Source organism: Phyllostomus hastatus, unplaced genomic scaffold, assembly GCF_019186645.2.
Source record: "Phyllostomus hastatus isolate PE091 unplaced genomic scaffold, TTU_PhHast_1.1 phas_contig_209, whole genome shotgun sequence".
Lineage (NCBI taxonomy): Eukaryota > Metazoa > Chordata > Mammalia > Chiroptera > Phyllostomidae > Phyllostomus > Phyllostomus hastatus.
The window spans coordinates 21,166,835-21,184,529 of record NW_025333735.1 but is presented as its reverse complement, the minus strand read 5'-3'; the positions used below and the strand labels follow the sequence as shown (position 1 = coordinate 21,184,529).

General features: G+C 40.4%; 1 protein-coding gene across 2 annotated transcripts in view; it reads left to right on the top strand.

The window, feature by feature from the left end:
• Positions 1-17,695, top strand: part of ROR1 (receptor tyrosine kinase like orphan receptor 1) — a 377,323-nt gene that overhangs the window by 43,742 nt on the left and 315,886 nt on the right. Inside the window, exon 1 of one of the 2 annotated variants that reach the window (XM_045835557.1) lies at positions 8,138-8,203. The exons of the other annotated variant lie outside the window; for it this stretch is intronic. Coding sequence (XP_045691513.1) covers positions 8,182-8,203 — 22 coding nt within the window. The 5' untranslated portion in view covers positions 8,138-8,181. Of the gene's footprint in view, positions 1-8,137; positions 8,204-17,695 lie in introns of those variants that run through there. 2 annotated transcript variants of the gene reach the window in all.

The following is a 17,695-nucleotide window of genomic DNA, read 5'->3' as shown; positions in this document are numbered from 1 at the left end:
CTTTTTGTCTATTGTTAGATGTTAGTTTTTTCCCTCTTTTTTCCTCTTTCTCTCTCAAACAATGCTGTGATTGTCTCTAAACTTTTCCACATATCCATGATTATTTTTCTGGTAATAATTCTTAGAAGTCAAATTACTGGGTCAAAGGCCAGAGACTTTTGGTACATTGCCACCCTGAAGACTGGGAAAATGAATACCTCTCTCTTAAGTCTATTGAAAGAAAGTGGTTTCTTCCTTTACCTACACTGATACTATGTATTATCATGATTTTTTTAATACTTGACTATCTTCTAGGTCTAAAAAAAGTGAATATTATTGTTGATCTTCACATCATTTTAATTTTACTGGTGATGTCAAACGTCTTTTTTTATGGTTTTGGTCATTCGTATTTTTTGAGAGTTACCAGATTCTTGAGCACAGAGTTTTATTTGGTTTCTCCCAACCCACAATGGGTCTTGCTATTGGCACTTATCCTACATCAGATATTTTTGATCTTCTTTTTCTTAGATAAGTCCCTATAACATTTCATATAGTAAGGGCTTGGTGATAATGAACTCCTTCAATTTGACCTTATCTGGGAAGCAATTTATCTGTTCTTCCATTCTAAATGATAGCTTTGCTGGATAGAGAATCTTGGATGTGGGTTCTTGCCTTTCATGACTTTGAATACTTCTTTCCAGCTCCTTCTTGCCTGCAAGATTTCTTTTGAGAAATCAGCTGAGTCTTATGGGAACTCACTTGTAGGTAACTCTCTCCTTTTCTTTTGCTGCTTTTAAGATTCTCTCCTTTAATCTTGGGTAGTGTAATTATGATGGGTCTTGGTGTGTGCTTCCTTGGGTCCAACATATTTGGACTCTGAGATTACTGGACTTCCTGGAAGTCTATTTCCTTTGCCATATTGGGGAAGTTTTCCTTTAGTATTTGTTCAAATAAGTTTTCAATTTCTTGCTCGTCCTCTTCTCCTTCTGGCACCCCTATTATTCAGATGTTGTGATGTTTAAAAGTCTCTTTTCATTTTTCAAATTCTTATTTCTTCATTTTGTTCTGGTTGAATATTTATTTCTTCCTTCTGGTCCAAATTGTTGTTTTGAGTCCCAGTTTCCTTCCCTTCATTGTTGGTTCCTGTACATTTTCCTTTATTTCACTTTGCTTAGCCTTCACTTTTTCCTCTATTTTGCAACCACACTCAACCATTTCTGTGATTATCTTGATTACCAGTGTTTTGAACTGTGCATCTGATAGGTTGGCTATCTCTACATTGCTTAGTTGTATTTTTTCTGGAGCTTTAATCTGTTCTTTCATTTGGGTCATATTTTTTTGTCTTGGCAAACCTGTTACATAGTAAGGGGCAGAGCCTTAGCTATTTCTCAGGGCAGGGCAACCCACGTTGCTCTGTTGTGGCACTGTATGTGGGGGAGGAGTCCAAGAGGGAACAATGCTGCTTGCTTGGCCCTCAGCCAGCTTTCAGTCACTTCCTTCTCTTCCCACAAGCAAATTGGGCCCTTCTCATGCTGATTCCCAGGTGGATGGGTTTGTGAACGTTCTAGGACCCTGTGGGTCTCTCCAACAAACTCTCCTGTGATGCTGAGAGTTACTTCTGCTGTCTCAACTCCCACAGGGTTTTTCAGTAAGAGTTTTTGGTTTTGTTTTGTTTTAGAGTATGACCCCAATTTATTTTAAAATATGACCAGTCAGAGGTTTTGAGGCTTTATTTCCCCATGCTAGAACCCTGGGTTGCGCAGTCTGGCTCACTGTGCAGTTGTTCTTCTCAGCCTATCTGCACGTGAATGTGGGACCGCCCGGTCCACAATCCGTGTCACTTGGTCTTCCAGCCGCCGCCTTGCCTCAAGTCCTCCCTGCCCCAGCTGCCCATCTCCACCCCTTCTACCGTCTGGATGAATGTTTCTGCTTTAACTCTTCAGTTGTCGGACTTCCATACAGTTCAATTTTCTGGCAGTTCTGGTTATTTTTTGTCTTTAAATTGTTGCTCTTCTTTTGGTTGTTCAAGGAGGCACAGTGTGTCTACCTATGCCTCCATCTTGACCGGAAGTGTGTTAAATATTCTAATGTAAACTAAAACCACAGTAAGATACCACTACACACCCACAGAATGCCTGTAATTTTTATAAAACTCCAAAATTAACATATCCAAGAGAACATGTCTACACAAAGACATGTATGTAAATGTTGAAAGCAGCATTATTTATAGTAGCCAAAAGTTGGAAACTCCATAATATTTATCAATTGGTGAAAGGATAAACAAATAGTGGTATATCCATGCACTAGAGCAACATACTGATATAAGCTCCATCATGGATAAACCTCAAGAACATTATGCTAAGTGAAAGAAGCCTGGCATAAGAAAGAGAACATACATGATTCTGTTTATGTGACACTTCTAGAAAAGGCACATAACTAGACAGAAAGCAGGTTAGTGTTTGCCTCTGGCTGGGGTGGGAGAAGGAAGTGACTGCTAACAGGAACAGCAGAACCATTCTGGGGTGATGGAAAGGTTAGGGTTAGGACACATTTGCTAAAGACCATTAGACTGCACCCTTACAATGAGGGAATTTTATGGTATGTACATAAATTATATCTCAATACAACTATTAAAATATTCTTTGAAAACAACTTTTTAATAGTATATTCCATTTTGTGAATATTCCATTTGTTTTCTATGTGACTTTGGAGAAATGTTCAATGTTTATTCCATTTTTAGCCAAAATACATATTTAGTAGGTTCCATTGGAGCCATCGGACTGAAACAAGAATGATTTAGTGGAATGAATATCCCAGTAGTCAGGGAACCTAGTAAACATAGTATAGTCTCAGCTCTGCCTCCAGCTGGGGGGACCTCAGTTTCCTCAACTGTAAAATGTAGGAGAGAAGTGGTAGACACAAGGAAATGCTGGGCCTGGGACATAGAGGCATGGAATACAAAACATGGTAGTAATAATAATAATAAAAAAGACTGATTTCCCCAGAAGTATGAGACCAGTGACTGATTACTCCCCTGTCTGTACCTTCCCTCTTTCCACACTTTCTTGTGCTGCTAGAAAGTCAGTAGGAACTGTGTGCAGGTTTCCAAAGCGATCATTTCCAAGAAGATAAGAAATTGAAGGAGACTCAGGAGACAATGCAATGATGACAAGGAGTTGAGTGGGCTCTGCTCTGTGAACTGGAAGCATTCTGCTTGGCCTTGGCTCTTGTTTTGGGGAATGAAGCACCATTTGGGTGATTAATCACCAGGAAGCTATCTAGGTTTCATGCTCCCAAGTAAGAGTGTAGAGCTCATTATAGGAAGACTGAGGTTAGAAATTAGAGTCAAGAGTTTAGAAGCGTTGCCATGAAAATAATAGGTCATCATGTTTGCCTTCCAAGGGAGAGATTGGACTGGTCTCAGATTCCTTGTGTTCTCCGTTTCCAGCCGAGTTCCAGGTTTTCCTAGAGTACAGCCAGCAGCAGCATCTGTACCCAGGAAACACAAAATAAAAGCTGTGCAAATCGAACTTGTAAACGTTTTTTTTCATTAGCTCCAGGCTCCCAGCCACCAATAAACGGTATGCTTTTAAAAACCCTTTATTATTTTGTGAGTTTAAAAAATATGTTCCTTCCCCTTATTCATATGCTTTGGGATTTTCTGAAAATGTTATTTATCAAGCATTTATATGTTTAGTCCCTCCAAAAGGTAACGGCATTCTAAGTTTTGCTTAAAAAAGAAAGAAAAAAACCCCCAACCCATTTAATAAACTCTGTAACTTGAGCCTGTTGGTGGTCTTGGAAGAAACCCAAATCCAGGTTTGGTTGATACTGTGTAATGTGAATGCAATTAGTAGTGGTTTTTCTAAAGTAGAAAGAAATGTAGAAAAATAATGCAGCGTAAATTTAGGTCAGAGCTGGGAAGCTTATAAATCCTTATTTTTGTTTTCATTACCTTAAGTAATAGGGAAGCTTTTGTCTTCATTATGTAATTTCCCTAGCAATAATACATTTAAAACATTTTTGTGTTAATTTCACATGTTTGATCAGAAAGCTGCAGCTCACAAACCCCTGTAATGTGGCCGTAGGCACTGTTTATGTACAGGAGATTTCTTGTTCATCCCTAGGAAGCCAACGCTAAAATTACTAACGGGGGCAACTTTCACCACCTGTTTCTTCATTCAGTACAAGGTCTGATAAAGCAGTTTTCACGGGATCAACATCGTTCTGCTAGGCTCAGGAGTGAACTGATCTGTATATTGATGTTGTATTTCAGAGGGTGTGTTTTGATTCTAGTGTATTTAAACCAATGAGACCAGATTGTAAAGGAAAATATGTAGGGATAGGAGATGTGTCTTTCTAATTCATAGTAGGTGCTCAGGAAATTATACCTATTAGTAGTCTCACCTTCCAGATTGGAGATAAAGTCCATCCCTCCCAGCTGTACTATCCTCTGTGCTTCTCCTTGAACTTGCCAGGCCTGCTTCAGTACTGTGGCATTTTTTTATTCCCTCTGCTTGGAGGCCAGATACCAGCCTAGACCACTGGCTCACCTCCTCCAGGTCTGCGTTCAAAGGATACCATACCATCTCATTGAGGCCCTATCCATCTCCTTCCCTTGCTTTTTTCCCCCATAGTATCATCACCATCTAATACACTGACATACCGTATATCCTATTTATTTATTTGGTTTACTGTTTGTAATTCCACCACTAGAATGTGAGCCCCACAAGGGATAACTGAATGTTCCACCATTTGCCAGTTATGTGGCAAAGGCTAGTGCATTTGCTCTCTGGGGTCTCAGGCTCAATTTCTCATTTATTTCATAAAATGGCATATGTGGGTCACATGAAGTACTTCATATGAAAGTTCTTACATGCTATATTATTACATTCTTTGAACAAGCTAGATGCCATTCCTGCCTTCACAAAGCTTAATCTCTAGGGGGAATTGAACAAAGACATGAGTAATTATAGTAAAGTGGGCTATCAGTGGCGATACGTAAGGTACAGGGAGCCACGGGAGCACCTGTGAGGAACTCCAATCCAGATGTGCAAAGAGGACTGTGGAAGGCTTCGAGGAGGAAGGGGCACTGAAGCTGAAATCTGGAAGTGGAATAGGCATTGAACAGATGGACACCCATCAGGGGTGTTGATGGGTGGTGTGAAGAATATTCTAGGCAGGAGGAGTAATGTGTAGAGCGTGGAAATGAGGAACCATAGAGTACCTGGGGAACTAAGTTATTCAGTCTGTCTGGAGCATCCATGGTGGGGTAGGCAAGGGGTCAGAGGTGTGGCTTGAGATGTAGAGCCTTAGCAGGCCATGCCAGGAAGCTTCGATTGGATCCCAAGGGCAGTGTGTGACTTGATCAGACTTTCATTACAATAGTCATTTTATGGGGTAAGACAGTTTTTTCTCTCTCAGCAAGAAACTTGAAACAGCTTCCCAGAAAAGAGACTGTTAAAACAGTAAAAGGGGCTTCCTGAGAGTGAACCTTTAAGTTCCATGAGGTCTACTGAATTGCTCTTGAATCTGACTGGTGAGTTTTTACAACAGTAAGTTTAGAGATCTCCCCTACACCCCTAGATGCTTAAAAAGCTTAATTATCTTTGGGTACATAGCTCATTGCTTGATTTAAGGGATGTGCTACAGACATAGATATTCCCACTGAACTGTGGGGCAGATGCGGGAGGCAGTGAATCTCTGCTTTTAGACCCAGGAGAGATGAGGGTACCTCCCTTCTGGCACTAGTTGCCAAATGAAAAAAGAGGCTGGCAATAGTAAAGTATAAGGCACAGGTGGCAAACACAAGGCCCACGGGCTGAATCGGCCCTCCACCTTGTTTTATCCAGCCCAGCACCTTGTTTCTATCCAGTGGCAGTGCCACGCCCTCACTTAACTGTTAAGGACTAGTTACATTTACACAGTCCTAAAATTACATTTGGCCCTTCAGAGGCAACTTCGAGGCTTATGTGGCCTCGGTAAAAATGAGTTTGACACCCCAGGCATAAGGTGATGGAGGGGACACCTGGCAGACCTTGGTCCTATCTTAGTCTTCAACTAATCATGAATGATGTTGCTTTGGGGACCATTTAATTTCTCTGAGCCTCCATTTCCTTTTCTGGAAAACGGAGTCAATTTTACCTATCTTTCAGGGTTGTTAGGATTCAGTGAGATAAAGTACAGTTATTTCTGCCACAACACTTGTTTTAAAAACACAAACTTGTTCCAACCTGATATATTAAGGAACAATTTGAAGATAACACCAATTTCACATTTGCTTATGATCATTGTTATCCATGAGAAACGCTAGGTGAGCTCAGAAAACTGCACCCAGCTGAAGTGAGCTGTGTGGGAGCACACAGAACACACGCACACACACCACACAGTATGTGTTGGGGCCACATCCATCCACACCAGCTGTTACAACTTGCTGTCTGATTTCCCACAACCCTCCTTCCACCCCTTCTCAGTAACCCCGAGCTGCAACCCTTCCAACACCCACTTCTGTGAGCAAACTTCAGGTCCAAGGTGAAACACCAAATTTATTTTTTATATGCCTTAACCGTTTAATACATGTAAGACCATGCTGCTGTTTTTGTTAGGTTCCTGTCTTTCATTTTGTGTCACTAATGAAGTTTTGAGTGGTGTGCTTCGGTCCTGTTTTCTCATGAGCCCTGTGGTTTTTACTGTATGATTTTGCATAGCATAGTGATTTTTTAGGAACTTATATTTTCTGTTATAGCAAAATGGACTGTATTTAAAGCACCCAACACAACTCTTGGCAGACAAGAGGCTCTTAGTAAAAGGTAGTTGTTTTATTAAGATTAATCCACTTAATATGGTATTGGATTGGGGCAGGGATAGCCAGTTAAAGCAATTAATTGCTGTGATTGTGAGTGTAAGTGAAAGGAATGCGTGAGTGGAAGGATTTGGATGCTGCTGTCTTTTAGAGTGTGTGATGCTTAGCCTGCTCTGAGGGTTTGATCCGTAACAAACCGGATATATCTAGTAAGGAACAAACTGGGGAGAGAAAAGGCCCAAGAATGGTCTCTAAACAATTTGGAGGACTGCCTTGGGGAAGGATTCCTTTGCTTTGTGGGCTTCCAGGGCCTGTGAACAGCAGCCCCCAGGGCCCAGGGTTCTGCTCTTGGCAAAGAAGAAACTCAGAGCGGTCCTCAGGGGGTCTCCAAGCTCCAGCTGACTGCCCTGGATTGGATGAGGGCAGAGAGCAGTCAGGCATGGGTTTGGAGGTTCTACCTTTAAAGTCCCCCTCCTCCTCCCTTCTAAAGGTACCGTGCATGGTCAGGTAACTGCAGGGCCGACCAGAGTAAATCTCACACAAAAACAACCCAGAGTTTTCCAGCCGTGCTTGGACTTCCGCTTGCCTTTTTTTTTTTAGTCATCTAAAAGAATAGCTCACACATGTATATATTTACACACTGATTTCTTTAGTTATGCCCTTGAACACTGGAAATATAAAGACTGTGCTCTATAAATATTTATGATTTCTGGTATGCTTAGGAATTGTGAAATCACATCAGTGCTTTCCATGCAGAGTTTTTTTCTCCTTTTTTTCAGGTTTTTTTTTTTCAGTTGTTTTTACTTTTAGGACTTTGTGGTTTTTGTTTTTGTTTTTTGTTTTTCCAACTCAGGGAGAATGCTTAGCTGGTTGCTGATTTGGCTTTAATTCATGTCTAATATTCTGTATAGCTTTTGTCCTTTTCATCCCGGTAGGCTGTTATCTTAGCATACTGATGTACAAGAGTCTAGGTTCCTATTTGATGTTGTCCATTAAAAATAGAAGGTGTTTCAAATATTTGATTTCATTAAATTAGTTTTCCCTCTAATCATAGAAGGTGTACTACTGTTGACATACCAAAATCTTAACAAAACTATAAAAAAATTTAAAATGGCATATTTATCTGGTAATTATCTTGCTCTGATGCTTTAAAATAAAGGTTATTTACTTTTGTTTGTTTCTATGAAGAGCACAAGTGGTTTAAGCTTGCTCTTAAATTGATTTTTCCAAAACCAAGGGTCATTGCATTTCTTCCTTCGAGATCTGTTCTCCTTTCCTTCCAGCTCTCTGGAAAACGTGGATGGTGTTTTCCATGTGGGAGTTCCTGAGCTGTGTGTATTGGCTGTAATAGCGTGTGGGAGACGGACTGCTGGCTCTGAGCTCAGAGGCCAAGACCAACGATGGGCTGGCCTGAACTTGCAGGTAATGCCGAGAAGGAATGGAGCTGGCATTACCATTTTCCCCACTCACTAGTCAAGGTGGACTATCCTTTTTGGAGCACAACTCGAACCAGCATTTCTTTCCTTCTAGTTCTGCTGGACATGGCTGCAGCTGTGGTGAGCACATGGGTCAGTTATAGAAGCAGTAGCCCCAGCTGGTTAGTCTTCCTCCGTGATCCTGACCCAACAGTTGATTTCACCCCTTGTCTTCCCTAAAGCTATATAACTTCAAATAAGGTGGTCCCATCTATTTTGGTGCTTTCCCCTGTTCTTTTGCCTTGCATAATGGGAAGAACATGGATTCCATAAGCCTGGGTTTGGTTCCCAACTCTGTTATTTATCGGCTTTGTAATTTGGGGCAAATAACTTAATCTCGATGAGCCTTGGCTTATTTATTTTAAAAGTGATGTCAATCATCTCTCACTACCAAGTTTGTTGAGAAACATCATGTAAAATGCCTATTTCAGTGCGAGCCACAACAAACAAGGCCTTCTGGGGCTGGAATATGCACACATTTACCAATTCTTTTTTTTTCTTTTCTTTTTTTTTTTTTTTGGCATTAGGCCAATTGTTTTAATCCCAGTTGTCCTATCTCCAGAGCAAGATTAGTTGATCCGATTTCTTCTTTGTACCAGGCTCTGTCCTAGGACCAGGGGCTTAGAGATGAGTAAGAGGAAGTCCCTGCCTATGAATGCACTCCCATTTTTACTCAAATCCATTTACTCAACAAACATATTTTGATAACTACATTGTACAAAAACCCTGTGCCCGTGGGAGTATACTAAGATGGCTCAATCACTAATTCATTCCATGTTTATGGGTCATGTGTTGTGTGCCAGGTATTGTTATGAGCACTATGTGTAGAAAGCATGTAAGACAGCTCCGCCTTTGAGAAGTTCACAGTACAATAAAATATACCTAAAGGTGAGAAAAGTAGATGGAAAGAGAATATGACTTGGTTGTGAAAGGGCATCTGCTTTGCTTAGGATCATGGGCTGCACGTGGCAATGTAGATTGCGTTTTTCTAAGTACATATTCAGATCTCAAAACTTAGGGCTTCCCTGAGGTAGTGCTCCCACTTTACAGCTGAGGAAACAGAGCCTAGGTGGTAAATACATCACATTTCTTACACAAATGCAAAGCTGATCACCAACCCCACAGCACCTTTTATCTGTGCAGTGACTAAAGTTGAAAACACTCTTGGTTTCTTCTTGATCCCATTGTCACCATCAGCCGATCTGCTGTGTGCTTTGTAAACTATCACAGTCCATCCTTCCAACAACTCCCTCGTGATTAGAGCCATTATGGGCTTTCAGAGCTTCCTCAAGGTCATGAAACTTTACAGAGTCAGGATTTGAACACGGGTCTGTCTGATTTGAGACCAAGCCTTTAGTCTCTATCTATAGCATACCCCATAATACCCCATCCAGGATTCATCTTCATTGTCATATCTGAAGGCTATTATAAGTTTTTGAGATAGTTTGTAGAAAAGATAAATGTCATGAATAGATTTTTAGGGCCCTCTTATCTGAACCAGTGGGAAAGCCAATTTATGACAATAATTGAGTCTATAGGTGTTAGAATGCCATGTGTGTCAAGCTGTGAGTAGGGAAATAAGCTATGATCAAAAAAGTTCTACACCCAGTTTCTTAATATTTCATAAGTAGAAGGGTACTTTGAGCAAATGAATATAAAAGACCTCTGCAGATATTCCAAGAAGTGATACCCAAGTCCAGAGAGCATAAAAGGAAAGAAGAGCAGGCACTGTAGATTTTCCCCAGGTTTGCAGTGTCTTATTGCAGAATTTCTGCACTTGTCACAGATCAAACCTGAAGTTAATTTCTTAAAAATCACTGATGCCTTATTCAAAGTACTTAAAATTCTGAAGGTGGCTGCTTCACAGCCAAACAAAAACACCCCCTGGTTCCTTTGTGACCACTAATGCAATTGACTTTTCACCTTTTAGAATGCCTCCCTCCACTTCCTCCCCTTTGTTTCCCAATTAATTCATGTTTATTTTGTAAAAAGCTTACGGGACTGTTGAGTTGATATTGCTAAAGGCTGACAACCACGCTGAGGGACTTCGTCCAGCAATGGACTACGTGCACACGTTTGAATTTCTGTTAGCCAGCAGCCAGACACTGGAGCTCTGTCCCGGATGAGTGGCAGGGGAGCCTAGGCTGCACTTGGCCAAAGCAGCAGGGAACTAATGGAATGTTTCTGCTCCCCTGAAAGAAAGGTAGTCAAGCATCTGTACTTCCCACTGAACTCCAATTTCCATTCTGCTTTGAAATGCTGCTTGCTCTGTCAGTGAGAGCCATATGACAAATGTTCAGTATGTCAGATTTGTTTTCCTTTTGAACCTACATATGAATTTGACCGCCAGAGTAGGGCCGTGTTAATTTCCCAAAGCACTTCTGATAATTGTGCTCTTTTAAAAAATGTGCCTACTATTATTCTTTTTTGGGTTGTGTGATGACTGGTATTTTGGAAGTGGTTAGAGGATTGCTGGTTGCTTATGGGGTAATGTGTATGTGATGCCCATTCCCAGATGTAAATAGCCACAAAGGTTCATTATATACTTTGTGTAGCTGTGCTACTCATTTCACCAACTCTGCTCAGTCATTTCCGGCCAGCAGGATAGGTTTATTTTTTTCAACAAAGTTAAATGTGGATAAGCTTTTCTGGAAAGCAGAATTAGTTTTATCATATTGATATTTATATTGGTAATTAATTGTCTGTGGCTCCCAGAAGAAAGTACAGGTGCTGATTAATTACTCTTCCCATCATGCTTGCACGGTGACTCGTTCATACCTTAATCAGTTATTTGTCCTATCTATTTGGAGTGTCAGAGGTCGAATCTATATATTTAGGATGCTTGTGATTAAGTTATCCTTGCCTGAAACATGCCCAGTTGATTAACTGAGAGAAGAGAGAGACAGCAGAATGGATTGGGAAGCCAGGTCTTGACTGTATGTCCAAGAGGATTTATTCTGGAATGTTTTTGGTAAAAGAATGTTTGTCTATATATCATCTATCTATCTCCCCATCTATCTTTCTAATATTCCAAAAATCTGAGAAATGTAAGAAATATAAGAAAGAGATTAATACTTTCAGCAAAGAGTTCTGAAAGTGTCAGTTAGAGACAGAGTATTATAGAGCCATTCTTTTGGTCTCCTCCATCTTTCCATTTCCTCCCCTTGTTTTTAAATTAGTTTGCTGTAGTAAAAATGTATACATAATATATATTCATCAAGGAAAATAGAGGGATAATTGAGAAAGTGAAACACTATTTAATCTCCTTTAGGCTCATATACAAACATAAATAATCACTTCCAACATTTTGGTATATTTCCTTCCAGCCTCTTTTGCCCTACACATTTTTAAAAGTCCATATATGCAATCATCTTGTATACTTGTATACTCTTTCGCATCAGACTTTTTTCACTTAACATAAAACACCTTGGCTGGTGTGGCTCAGTGGACTGAGTGCCGGCCTGAGAACCAAAGGGTTGCTGGTTTGATTCCTAGTCGGGGCATGTGCCTGGGTTGTGGGCCAGGTCCTCAGTGAGGGGCACTTGAGAGGCAACTACACATTGATGTTTCTCTCCTTTTTCTCCCTCCTTTCCCCTCTCTAAAGATACATAAATAAAATCTTTTAAAAAAAATAAAACTATTATTTTTTTCTAAGTCTTTATAAACACTGTGTTTTATGTCTGATATTATACGAGTGGGCACAGCCTATGGAGTTTATTTAGCCATTGCTCAGTGGTTGGATAACTAGGGTATTTTACTTCTACTGTCTTTGAAAAGGAAGCAATAACAACAAAAAACCTGGTTGAAGTCCAAGATGATCCAACACAGCGGCTATATATCTTAGCAGTCTGTTATATTATTCACATGGAAATGGGGAGGAGAAACTCTCAGCCTCTGAGAGAGCTGTATATTAAACTCTAATTAAGGAAGTGTTTATGAACAGCCAGCAGATCAGTAAGAAATGAGTGTTGGTAAATGGAGTTATTTTATTTCATAAAGGTCCTCAGAGCTTTGAGCTCCATACCCCTTGATTTTGAGTTAGTGTAGATTTCATGAGTCAGTCCACTATGCACTGTGATTTTGCCTTACATGGTGTTCAGTATGAGACAGTAAATCTTCCTTACTCAATTTGCAGAATCTATGAAATAGGACCCCAGCCAACCTAGAAAAGCCTGCTTGTCTGTTTAGATATTTATGGATAATCTTTCAATACTGAGTAGAAAAATAGTTGTAGGTTGAAGGTAAATGCTGCCAAAGATCTCATTCTTTTCCTTTAAAAATATGTCATAAAAATTGCATTCTTTTTCTCCCTGAGGAGGCAATTTGGCATCAACTCTGGAGCCAAACAGCCTGGGTTTACTTCCTGCTCCATCACTTTCTGCTGGGGACCTTGGGCAAATTATTTGACTTGTCTAGGGGTCAGTTTTCTCATCCTGAAAATGGGTATAATATTACTCATTCATAGTTTCTTAGGATGGTTTAAATAAATTAAAACACAGTAGAGACTCGGTAGTGTCACATATCATTGTTTTCACTAGGCTCCTGAAGTTCTGCATTTCTTGTGCTTTAGACCATCTCAGTAGTATTCACAGCGTTCTTCACTGTCCCTCAGCGGGTGACATTTCTCTGAGTGCTATTTCCCCACCTGGCTTATGGTAATGGTAATAATACTAGCTACCACTTTCTAAGGGAGAACTATATGTCTGGTACTCTACATGTGTTGTAAAATGTAATTCTCACTGCTATTTATGAGATACACATTTTTTTTATTCTCCTCTTTTCACAGTTGAGGGAACTAAAGGTTCTAAAGGTTAAGTAACTTGCTCAAGGTCACAAAATTGCTAAATGTGGATCTAAGAACTGAGTTCTGGTCTGGCTCAATTTCTACCACTCTGCTTTTGTAAATTCCTTTGGTGGGGGTGGCTGGCATTTATACTTTTCAGATCTCTTACAGCTTTTAGTACAGTTCCTAGAACATAATAGGTCCTCAGTAAGTACTTTTTAAATGAATGAATGAAGAACTGATCCCTTGAGAAAACTTAGACCTTTTCTCCAATAGGAAAACCAACAGGACTACTTTTTAGTGACCATGAAATTATGAATCTTAGAATTGTGTTCTGCTTCTGAACAGAACTTTTCACATGAAAGAATGATAGATTTATAATTATTTACATATGCAACTGGTTGTATTTAATGTGAAACAAATTTAGACGCTATGTATTTGAGATCCTAATTTGAGAAAATCTAGATAAGTATTACATAGGTAAATTAAAGCAACTTTAAACAAAGCCTGTATCTAATTCCAAGTCTGGTTTTGGGCATTTGTTTAACAAGACATTTATGTAGCATATACATTGTGTGAAGCCCTCTGCTGGGCAGTCAGGGTTTAAGGATGAATATGATGATCCCTTTGAATGTTCTGCCCTTAGCTCACCAAGCATCCAGCAGTCTTTTTATATGTTGAATAAAGGATTTTATGTCCTCTCATAGTTGCAGCTACCCCTTAGTGCTAATAACCTTTATAGCTATCTTTTTAACCCCCTCCTTTTGACTCATTCAGCTCTTTGCTGTGTATGCCCACATGCATGTCTCAGAGGCTTCCAAGCTAAATGTATCATCGATTCCCCAGGACCTCCTATGCCCAGGTTTGCACCTTTTATATGTTTTACCTCCGTTGGTGACACCACTGTCCTCTCCTTCACCACTGTGAAGTGGTTAGGAAGATGGCTCACTCAAATGAGGGATTTGAGATTTTACTCTATTTGCAAATAAATGAGTCATCCTGCCAGTTTCATGGATGCCGGGTTAGAGACAAAGGAATTTATACTCATAGCAATGGCAGTAGCCAAAGTGTCAGCATTTTCTTGCATCTTGCACAGGGTCGTGAAGGGGGCCAGATGACACCTGCACATGCAGTGCATTGTGTTACAGGAAAGGAACCTGAGTTTAGGAAACCTGAACCCTGTATGTTGGACATTAAGCACGCTTTCTCTTTGCTCCAGAGGAAAATCATGTCTTCCAAGGCTGTCATTATATACACGTCTTTGGAAAGATAATCTGGAACCAAGGGCAGCTGGTGCTTTGCTCACAACATGTACAGAAACTCAAGAGACCACAGAGAATTATCTCCCAACAAATGCCTTGCATTTATTCTCTGTGTTCCTTCCTTACATCATCAGATCAGGCAACCCCATCGCTCATTGGGCTATTGCAACAGCCTCTTAGCTGGTCTCTCTAACTCTTCAAATAGTCTTTCACACCTTGCTGGAGTGGGCTCCTGAGGCAGCTCTGACGGTGTCACCCTCCTGTTTAAAAACCTTCACTATCGCCTCGTTGTCTGGAAAAATCCCAAGCTCCCTAGCGTGGCAGTAAATGGGGTTCTCAGAGCAGCCCCTGCTCACCCTTCTAGCCTCACGGAGTGGCAGCCTATCAGAGTGGTTACCCCCTTCTTTACTACCCAAGTTACTTAACCTATGTGACCTTAGTTTCCTCATTTGTAACATTAAGATGATGGAACCTACCTCACCAGATTATTGTGAAGATTAAATCCACCTCACACGTTCTAAGTCCTCAGTCAGTGTTGCCTCTTCTGGTTGTGTCTTTCCACTCTGCCTCGTACTTTAAGTTCTGGCCGCAGGGTTTTCTGCTCTTTCTGCATTGCTCTTTTACCACAGGTAGTGCCTTTGCCCCATTGCCTGGGTTCAGGCTGTTTACACACAACCCCTTGCCCTCACTCTTGGATACACTGTGCATGTCTCAGTCATTGAGCTGCTATCTGTTAATGAGTCAGTAATGCTGCTAGACTGTGACCTCTGTGAGAGTGGGGCTGTCTTATTTATCTTTGTGCTGCTGGCACATGTTGAAAAAATGTTGATGGATAAATACATGAAAGAATAAAAGGAGTTTACAGCCTGCTGGGGTATTTGGAAGCTGGGCATGAGGAATGGAAGGCAGTTAAGTAGCTTGATAACAGTGAAGGGAATCTGAGTAAGTGTTGGGCTGAGGTGAAAATTAAGCCCTATAGGAGTCCAGCGCAGAGACCATGCTTGTTCACCGTGGTTCATGTGGTTTGGAAGTCTGTTTAAAGTTATCTATTGAATGAAAGCAAGCAGCCCCTTCTATGTGATTCTAATTATTCCCTTTCCTAAAAGAAGCTATTGCAAATGAAAGGTCATGCAATCCGCCTTCTTGTAAGATTTTCAGTTCCTCAGAATACAATAGATTCTCTGTTACCTGGTCGAGTGGTTAAAATGGAACTTCTTTTTAATTAAATCGTCTCTGCAACAGAAAGTGACTTTATCCTTCTTTCTGAAGTCCCCCAGGTCTCCAAGGCCTGGCTCAAATCACCCTCCTTGAATTTACTGTCCTACCGGTGTGCCATGCATTGTGAGTTATAATTTTATGTGAACACGTCTAGTTCCCTAATGAGATTGAGGCTCTTTGGGAATTTTTTTTTCCTGGAATGGTTAATATTGTGTTCTTGAATTAAGAAAGCCTTCCACATACTTTTATTGATTGACCTGGGATTCTCTGTATATGTGATAACAATTTTTGCAATAATTAGAACACACCTTTAATTTCAGAATTCCAGTGAGCTCTGGGACTTCAGGTTCCTCACTATAGCAGCTTCCCAGTGCATGTTATTAAATGTTTAATCTACAAATATTATTACTTTTGAATTAAGAAAAACTTCTAAGAAGTATATATATATACCAAATATATTAACAGGTAAATATTAACATACAAAAAACCCTGAAATAACCTGGTATCTAAACCTAGTGAAAACTACTTTTAGTATTTCGAGTATGTCTTGTCTCTCTTCATTTCATTTCATTTCATTTCATTGCTTCTCTCTCTGCTTCTTTGTCTTTCAACATAAATGGGGTCATAGTTTACCACTTATCTGCAGTGATTTTTTTCCTCCTTAACATTAATAGACACTATCAAAAGTGATGTTGCTGAAGAATTTCTGTGGTCTGTGATTTCAGCCCTTTGCCCACTATTTTATCTTGTTTGTTACTACCCATCCTTCCTTGACTTCTGTTTGTCTGTCTGCATTGACCCACTATTGTGTTCTGATCTTTGATACCTGCACACATCTTGATAATAATAAGTTCCAGTTTTTTTGGAGTGTCTTCTATATCCCAAACACTTGTGTGTGTTTTACACACTTTACAAATCTGTTTTATGATTATTTGAAATGTCCTGAATATCTGTAATGTCTATTTTATAGATGAGGAATTTGGTCTAGGGCTTTAATAACTGCAAAAGGTCAGTAAGGTGGAACTTGATCATATAGTCTTTATGCCCAATACCCTCTCCCCACCTTCACACTACTTAGCTTCAAACTCCTGCAATACAGGCTTTTAGGGGCCATATCTAATCAGCTTTTGGCTCTATGATGTCCCTGTAATGCCACCACAACCCACAGCCATGGACTAACATAGTGACTTTCATATGCTTTTCTTGAGTGTGTGTGTGTTTGAGAAAAGTTGTGGCTCTTGCTTTTATTCTTCATTGTGCTGAAGTGGACTGCCCCTCACATCTGTTTTCAACCCGCACCCTCGATACCAGAGTTACATTCTATTAACTCAATGCACCTTTTCTTTGTAATTCATGTCAGTTTTCCTTCCAGCCACCTGCACAGTCTCTGGCTTTCTCTCTGGCTTATTCTCAGGCTGTGAGTAAGTTCTTTGTGTGTTTGCTGCTTTTGATAACCTTAGCCCAAGATTTAATGTCAAGGTGAGGGCCCTATTAAAGATGCTATTAATCATCCCGTCTTTGTTTGAAGATTTCCGTGTTGGCAAGCGGGTGGATAGAAGTAGTTGTATGTTTCCCAACCAGATGTACTGGTAGCTGGGATGGGGGCATTCAACTGAAGCACATTCCTATCATTATTTGGCAAGGAAATGACCACAGAGATTAATAGGATAATCCTTGCTTGTGATCTAGATTCATCAGCTGAATCATAGAGCCTCAGTGTTGCAAAGGACCTTACAACCATCTACTGAGACTGCATGATTTTATACTTAACAAAACCGAGGCAATAGATAAAGGGAGTGATTAAAAATGATAGAATGTCAAGACTGTGAGGGTCTTTTGACCCAACCTAACTCTTTTATTTTATGGGGAAGAATAGTGAGGCCTCAAGAAGTCGAGTGACAATTCCTAATGCCACACAGCTTGTCACTGCAGAGCGAGGACTCTACTGGATGCCTGACCTCAGACCTGGGAGGGGTGGCCTGGAGATGAGCCTGTGCCCATTGGTTTTCAGGGTGGATCTGTGGGATTTGGCCGGTACAGGAGCGGCCTCTCACACTTCTTGTGCTGTGGTGCATGTTTATTTCTGGTTGGAGAGAAGGAAGTATTTTTCAGGAGGGTATAGATGGGTGGAGTACCCTAATGTCTCCTTCAAACTGACTTTCAAGGGTCCCTTGTT